The sequence below is a fragment of the Choloepus didactylus genome, chromosome 6, assembly GCF_015220235.1.
Source record: "Choloepus didactylus isolate mChoDid1 chromosome 6, mChoDid1.pri, whole genome shotgun sequence".
NCBI classification, from domain to species: domain Eukaryota; kingdom Metazoa; phylum Chordata; class Mammalia; order Pilosa; family Megalonychidae; genus Choloepus; species Choloepus didactylus.
This window is the reverse complement of record NC_051312.1, coordinates 74,486,378-74,512,280: the sequence shown is the minus strand read 5'-3', so window position 1 is coordinate 74,512,280 and position 25,903 is coordinate 74,486,378. Positions and strand designations below refer to the sequence as shown.

The 25,903-nt window shown below is 44.4% G+C and overlaps 1 protein-coding gene and 1 pseudogene across 1 annotated transcript in view; one reads left to right on the top strand and one right to left on the bottom strand.

Moving 5' to 3' along the window:
• The first annotated feature begins 323 nt into the window (after positions 1 to 323).
• TUB (TUB bipartite transcription factor) overlaps positions 324 to 25,903 on the top strand; it is a 62,529-nt gene continuing 36,949 nt past the window's right edge. The window contains 3 exon segments of the mRNA XM_037840068.1: positions 324 to 365; positions 368 to 480; positions 1,061 to 1,108. Coding sequence (XP_037695996.1) covers positions 324 to 365; positions 368 to 480; positions 1,061 to 1,108 — 203 coding nt within the window.
• On the bottom strand, positions 11,937 to 23,350 carry LOC119535852 (annotated as a pseudogene).

The following is a 25,903-nucleotide window of genomic DNA, read 5'->3' as shown; positions in this document are numbered from 1 at the left end:
GGATACATGGTCTCTGGGTTGTTATGGCAACCAACAGTTGGTGTCCCCATGTGGCATGGCTGCTGGGGCCTTGGGGATTCAGTCTGGTCCTGAAAGGGTGGGGAGGGAGGCTGTGACCAGCAGAAGGGTTTCCATGTCCTAATTACTCTGTGATGGTGGTTGTTAATCCAACTGTTGCCATGGTGATGAAGGAAGACACCCAAGTGGGACTGTGTTAGTCTCAGTACTGAGCTGAGTGATACAAGACATTTAAACAGATTCTAGGTCTGTAGTGCAGCCCAAAGCAGAACTATCCCCCAAACTCACTCCATCCTCTGGCCACCATGGGGGCCAGGGCGCCTTTGCCTTCTTTCTGGGTTTGCCTGCTTTTGCCAAGACAGGGATTTTGTTCCCAGGAGACACTCCCGGGCCCATGGGAGCTCAGCATTCAAAGCAGCACAGGAAACCTGGGCCCCTGAAACGGGGCCACCGAAGAGATCGGTAAGCACTCAACACCCCTGTCTTCAGCCCATGGACCCCACCCCTGCCTCAGCTCCACCCACCCTGCACCATCGACCTCCCCTCTTTGCAGTTCCAAGGCCGCCCTTTCCCCTGGTGCTGGTCCCCGTGACCACATGGGATCCCACAGCCCATCCCTCCCAATCCCCCTGGGCTCTATCTAGACAGGTGAACCGGGAGGCTTCGCTGCTGCGCATGCCCAGGATCTCGGGGGGATTCCTCCTCTGCTCTCCCCTGTCTTCTGGCAGCTACACTTTCTTGCCCTCTGCCCCTCTGGTGGGCTCCTCCCTACAGCCTGTGCCCCGCACCCCCACGCTTCATTCCCATGGCTGTGGTCCCTGCTGCCCTCGTTCTGGACTGCCTGCCTGTAGTTCTGAGCCCCAGAGTAAGCACCTCCTGGAAGTCCTTCCACCCTGACCTGCCGTTTCACTCACCCACCGAGGTGGCTGAGGCCAGGGCACTGAAGGAGGCCTTGAGTGACCACTGTCCAGCCAGGCAAGGAGCAGGGATGGTGAGGAGAGGCAGTAAGGGTGTGGGAGTCACTCCTTGTTTTCCTCCTCAGGAGATCAACCAGGAGGAGCTACTTGAAGGAAGTAAGGGAGATCGCTCGGTGAGCTGGCAGGGAAGGAGGGAGGGCTGGCTCTGGGAAAGGGCTGTGGGGAGAAAGCCATCCACAGGCAACTGTGCAGGGAGGTGGTGGGGAGAATGTGGATGGCTTGGTGGCCATGGACCCTGTATGGGCTGGGGTGTGTGTGTGTGTGTGTGTGTGTGTGTGTGTGTGTGTGTATCGGGGGTGCAGGGGAGTGCACGACCAGTAAGCAAAGTCTGTACTGACTGTAGCTCTAGTGGTCTCAGTTTGTTCCTCTTGGATCCTCCCATGGTCCTTTTGCCCTCACTCCAGCCAAGTGATACTGATGAGAGGGCTCAGATTCCTGGGCTCCAAACCCCTGCCTACCCTGGGACTGCTCAGCCAGGCCTTTCCAGAGAGGAGGTGTCCTCCATATGTGGCCAAGCTGCATGTGGTCCAGCTGGAAGCCAGGGCCTCCAGCCCCCATGCCTTCCCATTGTCCCAGTACCCAGAGCTGGATACTCCCTGCCCCAGCCGGCAGCCCCAGTCGGGTTTTCTGTAGTCAGGAGATGGATCTCACTGAGGGTGGTCCTCAAGTAGCTCTAGACCAAGACTTCATTTGTTCTTTTCTGACATTGGGGTCTCTAGCACATATTTCTTGGACCAGTGGATGGGCAGCAATAGCTGCCCTGTGAAGGAGGAGGCTAGGCCCTATGTACAGCTGAGGCAAGATGATGTTATCTCCTCCCCAACCGGGGAGCAGCCGTGTGGATCCCCAGCACCTGAGGAATCTGCCTGCTCTTCCAGGGACCAGGCCAGAGAAGTGAGGGACGGGGACATCTGGGATTCTGGTTTGTCTCCACGCTGATATTGGTCCTGGGTTTCCGATGGGGCTTGTGATGACGGAGCCCTAGAAGAGAAGCTCTTTGGAGAGCCATGGTTCTCAGGTTTGGCCCATGGCAGGTGCTGCCTGTGCCTCTCCTTTTCTACACACATCCTCAGCCAGGTTGACATTTTAATCTAAAGCAAATCTCATGAAGAGAAAGATGCGGGTGGGGGTATCACCAAGCCTACTCCAGAGGCTCTTGGGAGGGAGGAGGAGAAGAAGGAGAGATGCAAGCAGCAAATCCCAGAGGGATGACTCTGCTATAATGACTCTAATGAGCCTTGAAGACTTTCAGCTCTTTTGTCTTCAGCAGCTGGTGCATTTTGAGTGATGTGAGCTAGTGAGTCTCCCTCCAGCACCCACCCCCAAAGAGTCTTTGAGATCTCATATCCCACCCTTTGTTGAGCTGGCGAAACCAAGGCCTCGGGGGCAAGGTTACACTGCAAGTTCATGGCAGAGGCAAGACCAGAACTCAGGCCCCTGCTCAGGGCTCTTTCTCTGTACGGCTTACTGCACTGCAGGCTTGTGAGCCAGTCTCACAGCTGCTCCTTAGATTTTATCCAAGTCTTTTTCCTTTCAGTCCTAGCAATTTTTGGTTCACGTGTTTTGGAGCTCTGTACTTAGATGCGTATACATTTAGGATTGTTATGTCATCTTAAGGACATAACCTGTTCATCATTGTGAAGCCTGTGATGGATGTCCTGGTTCAGCCATCCTTCAGGTGCCACCAGACAGATTGGCACAGACCTGCATGCCCCCTTTGTGCACACGTGGGTTACTCTGCTCTCCGTGGAACCCGGGACCAGGGACCTACACTAGGATGAAGGCTGGCTCCTTGCTGGGCGGGTGAGGGGAATGGGGAGGGTCCAGCCAGGGCACTAACCAGATCCTTCTGTTTTTAAGTTGCCTTTTACTTGATGTGGTGCTTGCTCTGTTACAGCAACCCTTTAACTGTTTTCTGGAGCATTTAGAAAGTTGGTTGTGCCAGCTCTTGTTTGTTGCGTAAAGCTTCTGTGTGCGGACGGAGCCCTGGAGCAGCTCACTCTACCATCTTGATGACCTGAAATTTCATTTCTTTTATTGCCAAATAATTTTCCATTATATGGATATGCCATATTTTATTTATTCATCCATCAGTTGATGAATGTTTCGGTTGTTTCTATTTTAGCTAGTATAAGTAATGCTGCTACAAACATTCGTATACAAGTATTTGTGTGAACATATGTTTTCATTTTTCTTGTGTATATATCTAAGAGTGGAATTGCTGGGTTTTATGGTAACTCAATGTTTAACTTTTTGAGGAGTTGCCAGAATTTTTCTAAAGTGGTTGCACCATTTTATATTCCCACCAGTAGTATATAAGGATTCCAATTTTTCCACATCTTTGCATTCCCTTGTTATTATTTTGTATTGGTTCTAGCCATCCTAGTGGGTGTGAAGTTGTATTTCATTGTGGTTTTGATTTGCAGTTCCCCAGTAACTAATGATGCTGAGTATTTTATGTGTGCTTATTTGTCATTTGTATATCTTCTTTGGGAGAAATGTCCATTGAAATCCTTTGCCCATTAAAAAAAATTTAACTTTTTAATTTTGAAGTTCTTTCAAAATTATAGGACAAACAATAATACAAATACAAACCTCATTCAAAGAACTCCAACATACTTGTATCCCCCAGATACCCAGATCCACCAATTTTTAATATTTTGCTATATTTGCCATATTATTCTGTCATCAATCTATCAATCCATCTTATCAATCCCTTTTTTCTGTCTGTCTATTTATCAATCCATTTTCTGAACACTTGAGTAAATTATATACATCATGCTCCTTGAACACTTATGGAGGACCTAGGAGTACATTTCCTAAGAACAAGGGTATTCACTTATATATTCGCCTTAAGTGCAATTATCAAGTTCAAGAAATTTAACATTGATATAAAGCTTACAGTCTATATTCCATTTTTTTCAAATGTCCTTTTAAGCCTTTCTCTTCCCTTGTGAGATCCCTTCCAGGATCATGTATTGCCTTTATTTGTCATTGTCTGTTTAGTTGCTCTTCTTTTTTTTTGTTTTTCTTTTTTTATTGTGGGAACATATATACAGCATAACCTTTCCCATCTCATCCCCTCCCAAGCATACCACTCAGTGGGATTAATCACATCCACTACGTTGCAGGACCCTCATAACCTTCCATTACTGAAACTTTCCCGTCTTCCCAAACAGAAATCCTGGACCCTTTTGTATTAACTCCCCATTCCCCTTCCTCCACCTGCCCTTGGCAACCTGTACTCTAATTTCTGACTCTCTGAGTTTGCATATTCTCTGATATTCTTTTGTAGTTCCTTGAGGCTTAAATTTAACTTCCCAAATGTATAATAATCTCATTTGCTTTGATACCAACTTAACTTCAATAGTAAACACAAACTGCATTCCTATACCCTCCGTCCCCCCACCTTTATGTAGATCTTGTCACAAATTGCATGTTTATACATTATGAGTCCCAAATTATTGATTCATCATTACATTCTGTGCATCTGCCTTTCAGATCCTATAGTTTAATTTTTTTTATGGTTTTAGCACTTACATTTAGGTTTGATCTGTTTTGAGTTAATTTTTGTGTATGTTGTGAGGTAGGGATCCAACTTCATTCTTTTGCATTTGGAAATCTAGTTGTCCCAGCACCATTTGTTGAAGAAATTATTCTTTCTCCACTGAATGGTCTTGGCATTCTTGTTGAAAATCAATTGACCATAAATGTGAGGGTTTATTTTTGGACTCTCATGTGTATTCATTGATCTGTATATGTATCCTTATACTGTTATCACAGTGCCTTGATAGCTTTATAGTAAGCTTTGAAATCTGGAAGTAAGAGTCCTCCAATTATGTTCCTTTTGAAGATTTTTTTTTGGCTATTTTGCATAGTTTGCATTTCCTTATGAATTTTAGCATCAGCTTTCTGCAAATAAGAAATTAGGATCAATGCAAAGTAGGCAGCTGGGATTCTGATGAAGAATATTTTGAATCTGTAGCTCAATTTAGGCAGTATGCCATCTTAACAATATTTAATTTTCTGATCCATGGAATTGGAATGTCTATATTTATTTAGATCTTCTTTCATTTCTTTCAAAGACGTTTGTAGCTTTCAATGTACAAGTATTTCACTTCTTTTGTTTAATTTATTCCTAAGTATTTTATTCTTTTTGATGCTATTATACATTAAATTTTCTTAATTTCATTCTTGGATTGTTCATTGAAACTGTATAAATAAAATGGAGTTTCATGTATTGCTCTTGTACCCCACAACCTTGCTGAGCTTGTTTATCAGTTCTAATGGTTGTTTAGTAGATGCTGTAAGATTTTCTATATATAAGATAATGCCATCTGTAGAGATAGTTTTATTTCTTCCTTCCCAATCTAAATGCCTTTTATTTCATTTTCTTGTCTGTCTTGGCTAGAATCTCTACTATAATGTTGAATAGATTTGGTGAGAGCAGCCATCCTTGTCTTGTTCCTGATCTTAGGGAAAAGCTTTGTCTTTCATCTTTAAGTATGATGTTAGTTGTGGGTTTTTCACAGATAACCCTTATCATGTTGAAGATATTCTCTTCTATTCTTTGTTTGTTTAGTGTTCAGTTTGGCCAAATGCTTTTTCTGCATTTAGTGAGATGATCATGAAGTTTTTGTTCTTTATTCTATTGCTATGGTATATTATAGTAATTAATTTTCAGACAATAAGCCAACTTTGCATTCCTGGGACAAAGCCTATTGGCCAAGATGTAGAATCCTTTTTATATGTTGCTGGATTCAGTTGGCTATATATTTTTAATGAGGAAAAGAAATATTTTACATGTATTTACTTATTTAGCATTTCCAGTGCTTGTCATATGTATGTTCAGATTATCTGATCTCATCTGTCTTGGAGGACTTACTTTAACATTTCTTCTAGTGCTGATCTGTGGGTGATGAATTGTCTTGGCTTTGTTTTTCTGAAACAGTCTTTATTTTGCCTTCATTTTTGAAAGATGTTTTGGCTGGAATTAGAATTCTAATTGATAGGTTTTTTTTTTCCTTTCAGAATTTTAAAGATGTTGCTCCACTGTCTTCTGGTTTGCATTATATCTGATAAGTTGGCTGTCATTCTCTTCTTGTTTCTCTGTTTGCAATGATGCTTACCCCTATCCCTCATCCCCTGACTGCTTCTAAGGCTTTTAATCACTGATTTTCAACAATTTAATTATGAGGTCTCTTGTGTTGTTTTCCTCATCATTCTTCCACTTCAGGTTTTTTGATGTTCTTGGATCTGTGGGCTTACACTTTTTATCAAATTAGGGAAAAAAATGGGAATTATTTCTTCAAATATACTTTGTTCCTTGTCCCCTTCCTCTCTTTTTTTCTGGAATTCCAAGTACACTCATGTAATTGTCCTACAGTTCACTGATACTTTGTTTATTATTTTCAGTCCAATTTTCTCTGTGTATTTTATTTTGGAATATTTCTGTTGCCATATCTTTGAGTTCATTAATCTTCTGTAGTTTCTAATCTGTGGTTAATTTCATGCAGTGAATTTTTTTTAATTCAGTTTTATTGAGATATATTCACATACCATACAGTCATCCATGGTGTACAATCAACTATTCACAATACCATCATATAGTTGTGCATTCATCACCCCAATCTATTTTTGAACATTTTCCTTACATCAGAAAGAATCAGAATAAGAATAAAAAATAAAAAAGAACACCCAAACTACTACCCCCCATCCCACCCTATTTTTCATTTAGGTTTTGTCCCCATTTTTCTACTCATCCATTCATACACTGGATAAAGGGAGTGCGATCCACAAAGTTTTCACAATCACAGTAACCCCTTGTAAGCTACATTGTTATACAATCATCTTCAAAAGTCAAGGCTACTGGGTTGGAGTTCATTAGTTTCAGGTATTTACTTCTAGCTATTCCAGTATAGTAAAACCTAAAACGTGTTATCTATATAGTGCATAAGAATGTCCACCAGAGTGACTTCTCGACTCCGTTTGAAATCTCTAAACCACTGAAACTTTATTTCATTTCATTTTGCATCCCCCTTTTGGTCAAGAAGATGTTCTCAATCCCATGGTGCTGGGTCCACATTCCTCCCCAGGAGTCATATCCTGCATTGCCCGGCAGATTTACACCCCTAGGAGTGAGGTCCCACGTAGGGGGGGAGGCAGTGAGTTCACCCGCCAAGGTGGCTTAGTTAGAGAGAGAGAGCCGCATCTGAGCAGCAAAGAGGCACTCAGGGGGAGACTCTTAGGCACAATTATGAGCAGGTTTAGCCTCTCCTTGCAGCAACAAGCTTCGTAGGGGCCAGCCCCAAGACAGAGGGCTCAGCACATCAAGCTGTCAGTCCTCAATGTTTGTGAGAACATCAGCAACAATCCAGGAAGTCCAACACCTCCTCATCTTCCCCCAGCTCTAAAGGGGGGCCCTGAATATATATTTTTATTCTGCACCCAAATTACTTTAGGGTGTATTGCTATTTCATTCTAATCTATACAGACCTATCCTAGCTCACTTTCTGTTCAAAGTACGATGTAATTGTGGTGTTTGAACAAACTAACTGTAGAAGTTGTGTTGTTTAGAAAATATAGATCCTACACCAAATAAACATCTCTTCCCTTGGTCTCACATGGAAGTTGAAGTTTTAACACAGTCAGTTTCAACCTTTACCCTTTGGCCCAATTTGTTCTAGTCTTAACCAGAGCTGCTTTATTCATATCTCTAATTGAAGTCTGGGCCCTATCTCAACTTTTTTTTTTTTTTTAACAGTTGCCATATATATTAATACTGATATTCATATCTGCCGAGCTCTAACTCTGAGTTTCAGGTATAACACTGATACCCAGTGTTCCAGAGACCAATCAGATTATACACTAAGGGATCAACATCTCAGAGTTTGGAGATAGCCATTACACTTCAGGAATAGATTTGACTCATGCAGTGTATTTTTTATTTTAGGTATTTTGTTTTTCCACCTATAGGAGTTTGATTTATGTGTTCATTATAGCTTTCATTTCTTTTCTCATCATATTCATATTTTCCTCCACCTTCCTTACTATGTAGTGTAAATTTATAATACCCTCTTTTTATGTCCTTGTCTGATAATTCTATCATCTGTGACATTTCTATTATGTTCCTAGTGATTGCTGTTTCTCCTGGTTTTGGGTCCTCATCTCCTGCTCTTTGCATGCCTGATGTTTTAGTTTTTCAGGGCTGCTATGACAAATGCCACACAATGGTTGACTTAAACAATAGGAATTTATTGTCTCACAGTTTTGGAGGCATTGGCAGGCCATGATTTCTCCTACATCTGTAGCTTTCTGGTGGTGGCTTAATCTCTGCCTCTGTCTTATTGCAATCTGCCTCTCTGTTTCCTCTGGTTTCCACTTCTGTGTCTAATGTCCTTCACTTATAAGGCTTTCAACCATATTGGATTAAGGCCCATCCTTATTCAGTGTGGCTACACCTTAACTAATAACATCCTCAAAGGTCCTATTACAAATGGGCTCACACCCACAGAACTGGAGGGTAGGACTGGAGAGTGGGACATGATTCAATGCATCTCTTTCTATCTTTCTGGCCACCGGATCAGTTTGTGTCAGTGTTTTTGGTCTTATTTACTATGAAAGCCTGAAAACAACCTCCTTGCCTCCAGCCCTGTCTCATTCCAATCCGCTCGCCACACCAAAGTCAGAGTTATTTTTCCACAGCACAAATCTGATCATAACATCTCCAATTTAGCATCTTCAGTGGCTTCTCTAAAGCTTTAGCATAAAGCCCAGCATTCTTAGTGGAGACTAAAGGCTCTTTACTGCTCTCGCCGGCTCCAGACTCACCTGCCATCTTCCATTTCTGGCCTGCACCTTGGCGCCTTCCCCATGTAGCAGTCTTCCCTCCATTTGCTTAGTAAACTTATCACCCTTCAGGACTTGGTGTCACCACCTCCAGGAAGCCTACACAGAAGTTCTCAGTCACACCCAGTGCTAAACTCTTTGACAACTCTCTGTAAACTTTACCGTAGTCATGTATTATTTCTGACTCAGCCATGTCTTGCTTTGCTCTGGGCCCTCATTGGAGGACCATGCACACAGTAGGTGCTCAGCGTAAATGCAATGAATGAATGAAAGGTGGGTGTGGAGGCATGGCTGGTGGAAACAAGGAGACACAAGACCACCAGTGTCTCCAAGGCTGTCAGGCCCAGAGCAGAAGGTTCAGTGCAGCAGGGCCTCTCCCAGAGCGGAGATGCTGGGCTTGAGGGTTTGTGCTGCCTCTCTGCTCTTCCCCACAAGAGCTAAATTTATGTGAGCTCTTCTATCGCTGAATTTATACCTTCTGCTTCAGAGTTGTGTCCTTCGTGTGCCACAGAGGGTTTGATATATCACAGGAAATGCTTATCAAAAAGAGACATTAGCATAGGATTGATAAAGGGCTTTGATGACTAGACGTGCCACCATGCAATATAACTCTGAGAGGAAAGATCCCATTTGCTCATCTATTTTAAAAGGTATTTATGTACTCTACAGCCATGCAGTAACAAGCTCCACGAAGGTAGGGGCCATGTCTGTCTTATGCTTTTTGTGTCCTCAGCCCCTGTGCACAATAAGCACTCAATAAATGATAGTCAAATGGCTAATACTAGCCAACATTTATTAAGGACTTACAATATACCATACATTTTTTAAAGCCATTTACATATACCAATTCATGTAATAGTCACAACAATCCTACAAGGTTGTTCTCATTTTGCAGATGAAGAAACTGAGACACAGAATGGTGAAGTAAATTGCCCAAGGGCACACTTATTAAATCGCCCAAGTTAATAAGTGATGAAGCAGGCTTTCAAAGATGCCCGTTTATCTTCCTAGAATGAATGAATGGATGGATATTTTAATTTGTCATGTCCACAAGAGGGAACCATATCAGATAAAGCTGTATTTCCTAAAACCTTTAGACTTTCCATAAATGAGACAATCTATACCCAATATCAATTAATCTCTATTATATATACTATTATATAATTATATGTAATATTAAATATAATGTGTAAGGAAATGTAATAATTGCATATATATAATTACTGTTAATATTGTGATCTGTATTAAGTATTATTAGTTTACCTTATTAATATTCATAGTTTTGTGAAATAGGTGTTAGAACCCCTGTGAATTCTTGTGGTGTAGCAAAAACCCAGAAAGGTTAAGCCTAAAATCACAGAGCTTACTATAGAGCAGAATTTGAGCCCAAGACTATTTGATGCAATAATCTGTGCTCTCCTGTACTCTGAAGCCTGGGCCACCTTGGGCTTTCTGAACTCCAGCTCTCCTAGGAGGCTCCGAACCCCTGGGGCCGAGTCCTTATTCCGCAGCCCTACCCGAGGGGGCCTCGCAGTGCTGCAGGCAGGTGTCCTGAGCCCCTGGCCGGCAGGGAGAGCTGCAGCTTCCACAGCCTAGATCCCGTGGCTTGTAGTCCTAGGAAATTAGAACTTGGGGGGCGCCATCTCGGAGCCCATCCTGGATCAACCCTAGGAGTGAGGTCCAAGAATCTGAATTTGTAATAGCTTCTCATATGATTCTGATGTTCAGACAGATTTGGGAACCACCAGTCCAGACCCAAAAGAGGCTGTAGATGCCCCTGAGGAAAAGAAACAGGTGATCTCCTGCCCAAGCCAACTTCACAGCACCTTTCAGAACCATGGTGAACATCATGTAGTCTGAATACATGCATTGAAAAATAACACTAAAATTTTTAAAGATCATATGTTCATCATAGTAAACTTGAAATACATAAAACATTGTAAGGAATAAAAATAAAATAACGTATAAAGTCATACAGTTATAAAGTTAACCCAAAGTTAACTCCTGTTGACAGTTTGATGTATTTCCATTTTTCAATTTTGTGTTAAAGTTTAACATACAGAAAAGTGCACAGATTATAAGTGCACAGCTTATAATGCATTTCCACAACTAGACACAGTCATGGAAACACCACCCAGACCAAGAAACAGAGAATTGCCTGCACCCTAGAAGTCCCCACCCTCTGACCCCCAAACCTGTTATCCTTACTTCTAACATCAAGTAAGGGTTTGGCATTTATATAATTGGGATTGTTCATTACTTACTCTTTGAATATGGCTTCTTTTGCCCAATCTTGTATTTGTGAGATCCACCCATGTTATACAGATAGTTATAGTTCATTTATTCTTGTAGCTATATAGTATTCCATTGTGCAGCTGTACCACAATGTGTTTCTCTGTTTACTGTTGATCGGTATTTGCGAAGTTTATAGTATTTGGCAATTATGCGTAGTGCTGCTATGAATATTCTCGTGCATGTCTTTTGGTGCACATGTGTGTTTATTTCTGAGAGGTACGTACCTGTGAGTGGAATGACTGAGTCATATGTTCAGCTTTAATAGGTGCTGACAAACAATTTTCCAAAGTAGTTCTACCAATTCACTTTCACCAGCACTGTATGAGAGTTCTGCTTGCTCCACATCTTCACAGTGCTCGATGTTTTCCATCTTTTTCATTTTGGTGGCTGATATTGTACTTTTTACTTTGCATTTTCCTGGTGAATAATGAAGTTGAGCATCTTTTCATTGATGCATTTCTTTTTCTGTTTGTTTGTTTGCAGTTGAGACAATTTTATTTTACAGTTGAGTTTAAAACCACAAAGACACTAGGTTCTTCATATAAAAACAGTAGTACAGGTACCCTATACTTTCTAGAAAATTATATAGCTCCTCTCAAAGAAAAAAAAAAAAACAAACATCCCATTATATGGCTTCAGTTAGGTAACTTGGAAAAAAACTCACTTCTAGACTGATTCCTAAAACATATTGTTCCACCATTCTGCATCTTTTGGTTCAAAGTACAGATTATTGTCATTTCAGTACGTGTTCCTGCATTGTTACATATTTGATAATACACATATAGTCTGGTTTATCACTTAATGTTCCATTGGTTCATCTGCCTTTTCTGCAGGTTCATCAGAAGGTTGAGCAGACTGTGCCTTTCTCTCTCTCTTTCTTTCTTCAAGACCTTCCAGGAATAGAGACACATCATCATCATCACCATAGATTGTAAACTCCAAATCTTTACCAACAATTCCAGTGGAAAAATTCTTTGTAGTTAGGTCCTGTTCTGCAGGAAATGTCTCTTTTAAGGCACACTGACCATGTGTAACCAGTTCATTCAAATTGCACTCCATAAACTCAGACATATGTCTCTCCAAGTAAGTATGAGCTGATTAAGAACAGGCTCCAATGGACATAGCTCTGTAGTCAAAATAGTTAGGAGATGGACAGGTTTGGAAAATATGAGGGCCCATATCATTATAACCAGCAGTGAGCAACCCCACATCATATGATCTTTGGCTGTGTCGTTGTGTTGATACCTGGGTCTTGCTTCCAATTAGAAATACAAGATAAGCATCGGGAAGAGGTCTGTCAAACAGCAATCTGGAATGCAAACATTCTTGGTGCATGAAATTACAGAACAGTCTAGCATCAGCAGTAAGCCCTGCAATTGAGACCAATATGATTGGCAACATGGAGAATTTTTTTGGATGGGCTACAAGCTCTGATTGTGCCCTCTTTAGTGCAGCCAACACTTGCATGGGTTTTTGATTTCAGCCTAACTGTGGCTGAACCTCGCTTGACATCTTCCATTGCATATTCAATTTGATGAATCCTGCCTTAAGGGCTCCAACCAGTGACATCATTGTCATACTGGTTGCAAAACGTGGTTACTGCGTGGGACTGGCTGCGGCCTCCTGCCAGTGCGTTTCTTTTTAATCTTTTACTTATGCACCCATCCCTGGTAATCTTAGTTCATTTTTAAAAAATGAGTAAGGCCAAAAAGCTGTTACTATAATGCCAAAACATCCTGGGTAAAATATTGTATTATTTTTCCAAGAAGTGCAGCTCCCCCCATCATAAGAATAAGTTCTATCTAACTATGTAAGACCTTAGAGAAAATTATGTGTTCTGCCATTGTTCTGTCTCTTATCTCTTTTTCCATATGCTGTTCCCAACCACTTAATTTTTATTTATTCCACCAACAACATTTTTCTTTGTTAGGATGCATGTTTCTAAGACATTACACAGATATTCTCCAAAGGAATGCCATTGAGACAAACTAAAAGCTTAAATTTGGGGCAAGGAAGGAAGCCTTTGGTAGCTAATGCTCAACAGTTATTATATAACGTTCCATCAGGAATGATAAGGAGCCCAAGGAATGGAGTTGTGAACACAGCAAAGTAGATTCTGGAAATAAGGTTGTTTTAATTTGTGTTGTGTTGCTGTTCTTTGTTAATGCAGAGAATTGTTTGTTAATTGAGAAAAATTGGTTTAAATTCTTATGTGCTATTCTGAAAAAATATTCTTAGATACTATGGAAAAATATGTAGTATGTGTTTGTTAGCAAGTGGGAATTATACGTATTTGTGCATGCTGTGTAAACGTTTGTAATCTAAAATTTTCATGTAGCATATTTTCCCATATCATTAAGTATTATTTGACAAATATTATTTAAATGGCTATATAATGGTTGTTTTCATGGACTTATTGAAATTATTTAACATCCCCTTGTTTTGGTTATTTTGATAATTTCTGTATTCTCATTGATGAACATCTTTGTATATAAATATCCATGCTCATATGATTACTTTCTTAGAATAGCTTCAAAGAAGTAAAATGAAAGACTCAAAAGGATTGGTTATCATTAAAGGTCTTTGATACCATCGTATTACCACATAGCCTTCCAGAAAGACTGTATCAGTCGACACTCTCCCGGCAATATGTGAGATGCCTCGCTTGTTGCGTGTTTGCCAACTTTGCATTCTCATTTACAATGTGTCTTGCCATATAGAAGAATGTAATTTTAACCTGTTAAGATCTTCATGGCTTCTGGCTTTAGAAACATGCTTAGAAAATGTCCCCCACTCCCTGCACATGATTAGAAAAATATTTGTTAACATTTTCTACTTGTAGTTTATAATTTTCTTTTTTACAACAAATCTTTAATCTATCCGTTATTTTTGTGTGTTCATGGTGTCTAGTAGGGATTAACATTTTTCCTCCCAAATGGATAGCAAATTGATCTCTAAACATTTATTAAATAATCCAACATTTATTCAATGTTTTGAAATACATGTCATCTTTATCATAAACCAGTTCCTTATGTATACATGGTTCTGTTCCGTATTACATTGATCTGTTTGGTCATTCTTGTGCCAGCAACACTGTTCTAGGTTACTGTAGTTTCATAGTACAGTTTGATACCTGGTGTGGCAAGTGCCTCCTCATGCTTCTTTTTCAAAAATTTTTTTTGGCTATCCTGGTGTTTTGGTTTGCTAAAGCTGCCAGAATACAGTATACCAGAAATGGTTTGGCTTTTATAATGGGGATTTATTAATTTACAGTTCTAAGGCCATGAAAATGTCCCAGTTAAGGCATCAACAGGATGATACCTTCTCTGAAGGAAGGCCGCTGGCATCCAGGGTTCCTCTGTCAGATGGCAAGGCACGTGGATGGCGTCTGCTGGTCCTTTGCTCCTGGGTTTTGTTGCTTTCAGGTTTTGGCTTCAGTGGCTCTTTCAGTTTCTGTGGATCCTTGCTTGTTTCTCTGGAGCTTTTCTCTCTAAACTCTCTGGGTGTTTCTCTCTCTGAGCTCTCTCCAAACTTCTCTGCCTTTTATCCTCTCATAAAGGACTCCAGTAAAAGATTAAGACCGACCTTGAATTGGGTGGGTCACATCTCCCTGGCAACAACCTAATCAAAAGGTCTCACGTACAATAGCTCTGCACCCACAGGAATGGATTAAAAGAACATGGCCTTTTCTGGGGTACATAACAGCTTGAAACCAGCATGCTTGGAAAATTGACTTATTTTTCCTGATGAATTCTGGCATAAATTTGTCCAGTTGGAAAAAAAATCCTACTGCATTTGTGATTAGAATGGCATTGAACCTATGAATTCATTTAACAACATTATAAATTACCATAAGGGAAGAGAGTATGCATCTCTCTTTATCAAGGTTGTTTGTCCAGGTAAAGATTTGTATTGGCTTATTTGTATAAGTAGAGTTTTAGTTTGTTTTCATGTTTGTCTGAGACATTTCTTATGAAGCTTTCCTAGATACATCATTTTTTAATAGCTTTTGTGAATAGGATCTCCTTTCATTATAATTTTTAACTGGATGTTTCTGACATGTAGGAAAGCCACAAAAAATGGATATTTGTTCTGTATTCATCAAATTCCCTATTTATTAGTTCTAACGGTTTTTCAGTTAATTTTCTTGGATTTTAGGTGGGCAGGCATTATATGCAAATAACAATGTTTATCTTTTCCTAATAACTGTACATTTAAAAATAATTATTGCATTGGTTAGGATTTACAAAAAAATGTTTAGTTGTATCTGAGATATTTTTTATCCTTTTAATAATCATACTTCAGTCCCTAGTTTACTAAGTGCTCAGTTTGCCAGGGCTGCTGTGACATGGGTGACGCGGGTTGGCTTCAACCACAGGCATTAATTGGCTCACAGTTTTGCAGGCTAGAAATCCAAATTCAGGGTCTCAACCGGCCTTGCTTTCTCCCAGAGTCTGTGGCATCAGGCAGTCCCCCATCACATGGGGATCTCTCTCTCCTTTTGTCTGCTGCTCTGATTTCTGCTGACTTCTGGCTTCTACTTCCACTTGCCTCACTGCATCCAGAATTTCCTCTGCTTATAGGAACTCCAACCCTGTGGATTGAGCCCCGCCCCGATCAGTGTAGCCTCATCGACTTGGGCTCCTCCAAGGTGCTCATCACAGATGAGTCCGCCCCTGAACTGATAATAACGTCTCAAAGTTCTTGTCAACTAATAGTTCACACCCGTGGGAATGCGATTAAGAGTTGAGCATGTCTTTATGAGGGACATGATTCAATCCCCAAAACTAAGAAGTTTATTTTAATCAGAAATGAGAGCTGAATTTTATCCAAGGCCTTTTTTGGTATCTGTTAAAAATATACGGCATTTATCCTTAGGACTTATTAATGTGATCTATTATTTAAATAGACTTACTATTATTAAACCAGCTTTCCATTTCTGGGATAAGCCCTCCTTGGTGCATGTTACAGTTTTATTTCAATTTACTTTTGGATTTGACTTGCTAACATAATACTAGTTAGAATTTTTGTATGTATTTTTAATAAGAGAGGCTGTTATGTAGTAGAGATTTAGGTTTTTGGAGAGCAAGATTTTTATATCAGGGTTTGATTAACTTTCAAAATTAATTGGTTGCATCATATCTTTTTTGTGTGTTATTGAGTGGTTCCTCTATCATAACAATTATCTATTTTTCAAAGTTTTAAAAGAGTCACTTCAAAATTCAGTTGGGTATGGTACCTTTCTTGTCTGGAGCTGTTTGACCACATTTTCTTTCTTTCTTTCTTTCTTTTTTAATGCATTTTTAGTGAGATATAATCACATAACATACAGTCATTCAAAGTGTACAATCAGTTGTTCACAGTATTGTCATATAGTTGTACATTTATCACCACAATCGAACTTTGAACATTTTCATTATCCAAAAAATAAAATAAAGATTAAAATACAAAAGAACATCCAAAACATCCCATTTCCCTCTTCCCCATTGTTCATTTACTTTTTAAAACACAGTTTAATTGAGATACATTCACACACCCTACAGTCATCCACAGTGTACAATCAGTTATTCACTGCAGCATCATACAGTTGTGCGTTCATCACCAGAATCAATTTTTGAACCTTTTCTTTACTTCGAAATAGAAATAAAAGCAAAAAAGAATGCCTGAATCTTTCCATCCCCTCCATCCCACCCAGTTCTTCATCTAATTTTTGTTCCCATTTTTCCAATCATCCATCCATACTCTGGATAAAGAGAGTGCAAGCCACGAGGTTTTCACAATCACACAGTTACACTGTGCAAGCTACTTAGTTATACAGTCGTCTTCAAGAATCAAGGTCACTGAGTTGCAGTTGGACAGCTTCAGGTATTTCCCTCTAGCCATTCCAACACGCTAAAACTAAAAAGTAATATGTATATAGCACATAAAAATACCTCAGAGTGACCTCTCGACTCCATTTGCAATCTCTCAGCCACTGGAACCTTATTTTGTTTCATCTCTCTTCCCTCTTTTGGTCAAGAAGATCCTCTCAATCCCACAGTACTGGTGTTGACCACATTTCCCATTTTTTCCATTGTTAGTAGAATAATCGACTTTTCTACTTCTTTTTTATTTTAAAATAGTCCATTTTGTTGAGATTCAAAAATTTGTTAGTCTAGAAATATAGAAATATTCAGATGATGTTTACAGTCTCTTTGTCTGCGATTGCATCCCCTTCTCAAGGATCTGACTCTTTTGTAACTTTCTGACATTCCTCACGCCCCTTCCTGGGCCTGAGCAGAGACAAGGGCCAGGGTGTATGTGTGTGTGTGTGTGTGTGTGTGTGTGTGTGCTTGTGCATAGGGATTAAGGGGTAGATACAGGGACTAGCTCCATCCCCATCCCTGCAAAGGGGATGCATATGTGCGTGCCTGTGGGTATGTCCTAACCACACACGGTTGTCTGTGTCCCAGCCTGTATGTCTGTGCTAGCATATATGTGTGTATGTGCACTTCCATGATTATCTAGGTGTGTCTGATGTGCCCCTCTATTTACATCCCGGCATGCATGCATGCGCTGCCCAATCCATGTAAAGAACATGCATGTAGAACATTGTGAGCAAGTTCCTGTGTCTGCCACACTTGTGTACATGTGTGTGCCTGGGTATACATGCTTAGTAAATGGGGCAGGGAGTAGGGCTACTTCTGGCTGAGGGCATGGTAGAGTTGTGGGGCAGTGTGCCATGAGCCTCAGTGTTTTTATGTCTTAATCCCAGTCATCTCAAACAAGCTCTCGAAGGCCAGAAGGTGAAGAGGAGGGGGGCTTGGACAGGGTGGACTGTGGGGAGAGGAAGGGGACCCTCCTGCTGATCCTGGTTCCGTTTGGGGAATCCTCTGTGGAGAAGCCTTGCCGAGGGTTGGTGTGTCAGAGCTGAAAGGGTCACCTTCACTGGACCCACGGGGACCCTGAGGTGCAGAGGGTTAGGGGCTGCACCTCAGTGCAATCATGGCCAAGCCAAGCCTGGGGTGCAGGGCTGGATGCCCAGCCTGTGTCCATGGAAATCCCCTTAGCTAGACAGTGAGACGGGGCTTGTACTCAGTCAGGAAAGCTGACTGCTGTTGCCATGGAAATTTGAGAGCAATATCTTCTGGGAGGATCAGGATGTGGAGTCCAGAGAGAACTGGCTGCACTAGGTGGGGTGGATGGGGGGTGTCCTGTCTGGGGCTAGACCAGAGGGCGGTTTTCCATGCCCAGGCTGTGCTGTGGCAGATCTCTGGGCGTGTGTGTGTGTGTGTGTGTGGCGGGGCACGTGTGACTGAGCGTGTGAGCTCTCTGAAGAGAGAGAGATGGAGTTGCACACTCACCATCTTCCTCTAAGGCCTTGCCATCACTCTGGATCACCAGGTGGCACTGTGAGAAGAGGTGATGTGCCATTGAGATGGTCTCCCTGTGTCTGTCAGGGGCCTGGTCTGAGATCACTCTCAGAGTGGTCTGACTGCGCTTACTCACCTGCCCATCCTGGGCCCTGGAGCTAAGCCTTAGTCCACTGGACACTGGGTCCTCCTCCCTCAGATGAAGGGGTGGGTCCTTGGGGACTCTCACCAGGCCTCACGGACACCGGCAAGTGGGAAGGATGAGTTGTGGTGACATGCAGAAGTGTAGACGTGATGGTGGAGGGGCCGACACTAACAGGCCTCTGCCATGCCTCAGTCTGGCAAAACACAGGAAAGCAGTACATCCTGGGGTCCTGAGGGCATCTGTGGGGTTTGTAGCTGGGAGCCTTGACTTCTGGGTTCCCCTTGTGACTAGCCCCTCCCTCGGGATCCTGTGCCCCTTGCCCTTGGATCCCTCCCCGTGAGCCCAGGAGAGCCTGAGCTCAGCATTTGCTCTAGCCTGAGCAAGACCCCCAGATCCCCCAGCAGACATGGGAGGAGCTTCTAGAAGCAGGTGGGGCACTTTATTCGGCGTTGGGGGTGCTGGGGAGAGTAGGAGGGGGTGGACTGCTCTGAAGCCAGGAGCCCTTGGCCCACCCTTCCCAGCCCTCGTTAGTCCTCCCCGGTCCTCCCCATGTCTCAGGTCAGATCCTGACGTACCACGAAGTGAGCTGTCTCCCCAGGGAGGCTCAGCCCAGCTTCCCTGCCTTATGCTACTGGATTCCACTCACTGGGCTTAGGAGAGGGCTGGCAGCGGGGATCTCCTGTCTCGGGACACGTGCATGACGTGGGAGTGCCTTGAGCATGTGATCTCCGTGTATCAGGGGCGGCATGTGTGAGCGGCTGTGATACATGAGTGAGTGGAGGGAAATGTGGGTAGATGATGGTAGGCATGTGTGCATGGTGTGAACATATGTGCTGGGGAGGGGAGGGAATGTGTGGGGGGGGAGGGTGAAGTGTGTCCACGTGAAATGGCTGGTGGGGGAGTAACAGGTGTACTTGACAGGGATGGGGGTATGAAGTATGTGAAGGAGAATGGGGTATATGGCTGTTTGGATATGTGGATGATGGGTGTGTATAACGTATGCTGGAGAAAAAATAGGTATGTGGTGTATCCACATAAGCTTGTCTGCTCAGGGTAGGTGAGATGGTTGTGTGGTGTTGACATGTGAATGTATGTGGTACGGATTGGGAGGGTGAGGGTTATGTGTGCATGGAGTGTCTGAAGTCATATGTGTATGTGGGGGGGGTATGTATATCAGGAGGATGATGGAAATAAACTAGCGTACGAGTGTGCAGAGTGGAGAAGTGATGTGTGTGTAAGCCCAGGAGTTGGTGGGCATTACTGTCCCTTTAAAGTTGAGGAATCTAAGGCTCTCGTAGTGGAAACAAGCTGCTGGGGTCACCCAGTGAAGTCTTTTTGACTCATGTTCTCATCTCTGGCATCTCCCAACCTAGAGCCTAGAAGGCTGGGGCTATGGCAGGTCATGTTCAGTTCTTTAGGGTAATTTTTCTGGAGCTGGCTATCATTGATTCCCCAGAATCAGTTGCACAGTAAAGGAAAACTTTTGTAAGCCAGTTGTTAAACACTGCCATTACTGAGAACTAAACTATATAAACTTAAAATCAGATAAATTACATTAAAAACGAAGGCAATAAATACTCAAAATTCACCATGGCCCAGTTATTTTATTACATTTTACTACATCTGTGCTCTTGAGGTTATGGAGGTCTATTGCATTGAACAGTGGATGTGTTACATAGCCGCGTGCGCTACTGTGCGTGACTTCCCAGCCCCATCTCCAGTCACGGCACAGAATCACCCAGGGAGGGAGCACTTACACCCCAGCAGTCAGCAAGTCTACAAAGTAAGACTTGATTTACTGTTTGTTGATTGCACATATGAACATGATGGGAAAATGTTATTAACGCAATTAAATTTAAAAGTTTGTTACCTCTGTACTTGCTACAATGTGAATTACACAAAACACTGAGGAAATATTCTTCCAGAATTCATAAACTATTAACCAGTTCAGCAAAGATGTCACCCAGGTCACCGATGAATGAGTGAAGTTGACACAAGTCTCTGTTTCACTTTCATCTTACTTGTTAACTTAAATGAAAACCTCACCCACCATTCAAGTGGGCGCTACACTCATGTGTCGATTGCAACCACAGATAAAGAGTTCAGCAGAAATCTATGAAAGAATCCATGAGACTAAATGGGCTATTTGGGATTTAATAAAAAGTATTAGACATTTTATTACTATTTGTAAACTGTGTTCTTTACATATTTTATATAAGTAAAAATCTTAATAAATTTATATATGTATACCTGCAACCATTTGGGGGTTGTTAAGTGCTCAGGAGGCCCAGCATTACCCAGACCCCTGGCTCGTCTCCTTTACTGTACCTGGGTTGAGGTGAAGGGGCGGGTACACCTGCAGAGGCACTGCCAGCAGCTTCAGGTTTCTGCTAGATCAGCTGCGGCCTCCTCCGTCATGGGCATTCAGGCTCTCCCGGAGGCCCCGTTCGTCGAGCACTTGCTCGCTAGGCACCTTCTCTGTGCCGGGCACCAGGGATTTACAGGCAGGCAGGAGACACGGTCACTGCCCGCATGGAGCTCTCTGCCCAGCGGAGGAGACGCACACACTGGTAGGTGCCTGGAGACAAGCGAGGCCTAACCCGGGCAGAGGCACTGGGGATGGAGGGGAGGGGCCACTGGGAGGGCTTCAGAGGTCAAATCCACGGGGCTCGATGAAAGGGAGCGAGGGCAGGTGGCATCTGGGTTCTGGGGTGGGGATTGAGGGGAGGGTGCAGCCATTCACGTTGCCTGAAAACTCAGTAGAAAGCAGGTCTGGGGCGAAATAAGTTCAGTTTGGAGTGTGGAGAGTTAAGAGGAGCCCTTTGGAGCTCAGAGGAGCCATTAGGAAGGAGATTTGGGAGTCCCTATAGACGGGGGCATGGACAGGTCCATGGAAGGGAAGGGGACATCCAGGGAGAACAATGAGAAGAGGCTGGGAACAAGCATCAGGATCCAGCCCTGAAGAGCCAAGATTACAGGCTCATTTCCAGAAGGGGTGGCTCCATGCAGAGGAGCCAGCAGGGCACGGGGGAAGGCTGGAGGCGTTCAGAGCTGGGAGCAGGGTGGCTCCTTTGCCAGGAGCTGGAGACCACAACAGTCAGTGGTCCTGGAGCTCCCGGCCAGCTCCATCCTGGCTCTGCTGCCAACTCGCCCTGTGACCTTTGGCACATCACTCCCTGGGCCTCAGCTCTCCATCTGAAGATGGGAAGGTTGGACCAGACGAGTGATTTTCAAGCAGCATTTGGAGCCCCAGGGTCACAGGAAGTGCCAGCAGCAGGGAGAGGCTGGGGGTGCAGCTCTAGACCCACCCTCCCCCAGCTCCAGCCAGAGCCACTTGTTCTCTGCTTTATCTGCTGACCTCCCCGTGGAGGTGTGTGCAGCCAGATGGCCCCTACCTTGACTTACATATTTGGTGGTGAGGACGTCTGTGAATCTTTGTTAGCCCAGACACTGAAGGACACTGAAAAGTAATGAAACAAGTTGAGATGCCAAAGACCCCATTACAGATGCTGTGTGAACCATGATGCCCATTTCCTACGTGGCATAGGCATGGCCTTGCTGACGGTTGCACAGGACTCAGCTCGGCTGCAGTTACCGGTGCTTTCAGCAGTCGCCGTAGCTCAGCTCACTCCGTCCTCCTGACTGGCATCACCAGCCTCAGCCGTCCGTGCCCAACACCAGCCCTTCTCCACTGCTCCCAGGGACAAACCCAGTCTGGGGTTGGTTCTAAAGCAGCAAGTTGTCCTCCCTCTCCCTTGATCCTCTCTGGCCATTGTCTCAACAAAAACAAAGCCAACGATCCTCTGAACAGGACACAGGACCCTTGGGCTCTTCCTAAGGCCTGGCATCGGTGCTGAGGCCGACCAGGTGCTGGAGGGCTGCGCTTCCCCTAAACACCCCTGAGAGCTGGGTGCTGTTGGCAGACTGGAGGTGAGGCTGGGCCGAGACGTGTGTGTGTGTGTGTGTGTGTGTAGGGAGATGACAGAGGAGGCCCCAAGTTGGGAGCAGAAATGCCCTTCAAGTGCCTCCACAGGGAGAACAAGGATGCTTCAAGTCTGTGCAACTCCAGATCTCTGAGAATCCAATGACTGGCTCTCCTCCCTCAGGGCAGGGTCTCTGAGCTCAAGGGGGCAGCTGCCCACCCCTTGCTCTGGGACCCTGTGGTGAGGGAGCAGGATGAGGATGGTCTTTGCAGAGGGGCTGGAGATCTGGCTTTTGTGCCTGTTCTCCTCAGCCCAGGCTCATTCCTGGCATATCCTGGACCCTGCCATTGCTGGGAAGGTTGCCCCTACCCCTTTAAGGGACCCAGATCCCTCAAACCAGGCCACTATGGGCTCCAAGACAATGCTTTTGTGGGGACAGTGCTCTGGGGAGCCCCCAGGCCTCTTCCTATCTCAGAACAGTTGGGAGAGCTCAGCAGAGTGGCCTGGTTTGTCACTTCCTCAAATCCAAATAGGGCTCAGAAAGCTGCTCCAAGACCCCTGGGAAGAGATCCCTGGAGCCTTTCTGCACCTGCTCTCCCTGCTCTCCAGGTTCCCAGAACCCTGGAGGCCACCTTCAACCAGCTCTCACCTGGCAGGGTGGTTGCAGGGGGGAGGGTGACGACTGTCCGTGTTTCCTGACAACAGGCTGGGGGACTCAAACATCAATGTGAAGCTGAAGAGTGTCGTGGAGACAGGGGGCAGTGAGACCAAGTCTGCCCCGGCCACACCCATGGCCGGGGTGTGGCCCTGGGCCTGGGGAGGGTCGCTGTTTGAAAGGAGGACACAGCTTTATAAAATGACTCCGTAAGTATGGCCTGGGCAGGCAGGGCCACAGGCCCCCACTGCCCCACCCAGGGTGAGGGTGTGGGTCAGGAGCCAAGCCAGCAGGCAGTGGGGGACCGGGGAGATGGGGGGCTCGGGGTGTCAGGGAACCCCAAATGCGGGGGCTGAGTCAGAGGCTGTCTCTTGGCATCTGGGGAACAAGGGAGCCCTTATACTCTCAGGGGCCTGTGTGTGTGTGTGTGTGTGTGTGTGTGCACATGTGTGTGTGAGAGTTGTGTCTTCTGTGACTGCTGGGTACAAGCTGGCCTTCGGCCCAAAATAAGGGCCCTCTGAACTCAGAAGCCCGGGAAGGCAGGCCCCGTGGAACCTTTCTCAGGCTTCAAAGCCTCTACAACAATGGTTTACAAACATCAGAACACCTGGGAGGGTTTTAAAATTACACGTTCTCGAGTCCTGCTCCCAGGAAGTCCAGGGCAGGGCCTACGAATCTCTATTTTTCAAACTCCCTAGGTGATTCTGACGGACAGCTGCAGCCAGGTAAGGAAGCTATTGCCCGGGGGAGCCTCCCCTGTGCCAGGCCGATGCCCACCCTGTAGGCATTGGAGAAGCCCAGGCCTCTGGCTGCAGGGGCCCCACTGGACACTCATCCCTTTGGGTTTTGAAGACGCTTTGGTTGTCAGACATTATGTGAGGTACAGATACAACATGTGCTTTATTAACCCATTACAGGGGCATGGAACAGAAAGAACGGTGCACAGGGTGAGCCTTGAGAGGGAAAGACTCGGCCTGTCGAGGACAGAGGCTTCCTGGGTCAGAGTCGGGGCCCCACAGGGGGCCTGTGGCTCCTTATCTGGTCACTTGGATGAGCCTGGCTCCTTTTGTACAGACGCCAGGAAAGAAAGAAAGACTAGATGTTAGAGGTGACAGAGGCTGATGAGTGTGCCCAAGGATGGCTGTGGAATCTCCTCAGTGGGGTGTTCCTTTTAAATTTTTAATTTTTTCTTAAAAGGAATCCAGTTAATAGGAAATGACCTTTAAAGCCCTCAAAATTAACACGAAAGTCCTCATAACTGAGTTCACTATTTTTTTTATTTTTCTTAACTGACTGTACTTTTCCATGTGGAAGCCGGAGTCAGAGGCTGTCTGGGGTGGGGTGTCTCCGGCCTCGCTGGCCCAGCACCCGCCTTCACTGTTTCTGAGTCTGCACACTTCAGCCTCCTGGCACACCGCGGCCCACAGAGTCCACACAACCCAGTTTGCTTATTCAATCCCTAAGTGCTGAACCTTTGGGCGCTTTCCAATTTCTTGCTATTATAAATATCACTGCTATGAATATCTTTGTACAAATTACTTTCCTAGTATTTCACTGGGAAGCATTCCCAAGTGGAATTAGTAGGTCAAAGGGTATGAACAATTTTATAGTTCTTGTCATATTTGTCACATATTACTAGATATTCTTCAGAAACATGGAAATCATTTACTGTGACACTGATGATGGCTGGCTGGCCTCACAGCCCTCCAGTATTAAGGTTTATCAGTTTTATTTGTTTGCAGCTGATTTGTTTTTTTCCCATTTTGTCATATTAGTCAGGAGTGTGCTGTAAAGCTGTTTTAAATGCACATTACTGTAATGATTGGTGATGTTGGGCATTCTGTGAGTGACTTGGGGAAACTGATGGACATCATTTGTTTTGTAGGGATTAGGGTAGGATCTGTCCTGGGTCAAAGAGCTAGACTGTGGTTGGAAAACCAATAGTTTTGTTTCTAGACTTACTTGGTCCTTAGCTTCCCAGCCATAGGCCACCGTGCACACAGGGGCCACAGTTCCGGTGGTCTGGGGCTGAGTGATGAGCGTGGTTGGGAGACAGCTTCACTGGTCTCAGGTACCGGATCGAGATGAGGGGAGCGGGAAACCCATCACCCACGGCTGGTCCTCAGCTCTGCCCGGGCCCTGCGGGGGGCTGTCCAGCCTTCTGCCCTGCTGTTGCCTTTTGGGGGTGCAGATTGCCATGCTGTGCCCATGGCTGTGACTACGGAGATTGCCTTGGGGTTTCCCAGGGCTGCTGAAACGAAGCACCACAAATGAAGGGTCTCAAGACAAAAGGAATTTGTTGTCTCACAATGCTAGAGGCTGGAAGTTCAAAATCAAGGTGTCAGCAGGGCTGTGCTTCCTTGGAGGTCTGCAGGGGAGAAGCTGTTCCATGACTCTCCCGGCTTCTGCCAGTGGCTTGCTGCCATGCTCTGCCTTGCTCGTCACATGGCATTCTCCCCTGTCTGTCTGTGTCCAGATTTCCTCTTCTTATAAGGACACCAGTCAAACTGGATTCAGAGCCCACCCTACTGCAGTCTGACCTCATTTTAACTTGCCTAATTGCATCTGTAACAACCCTATTTTCAAAAGTCACATTCTGAGGTGCTGGGGGATTAGAATGTCAGCTTATCTTTTTGGGGAACACAAATCAATCTGTAACAGGGATAAACCAGATTTGGGGCTTTGTACAG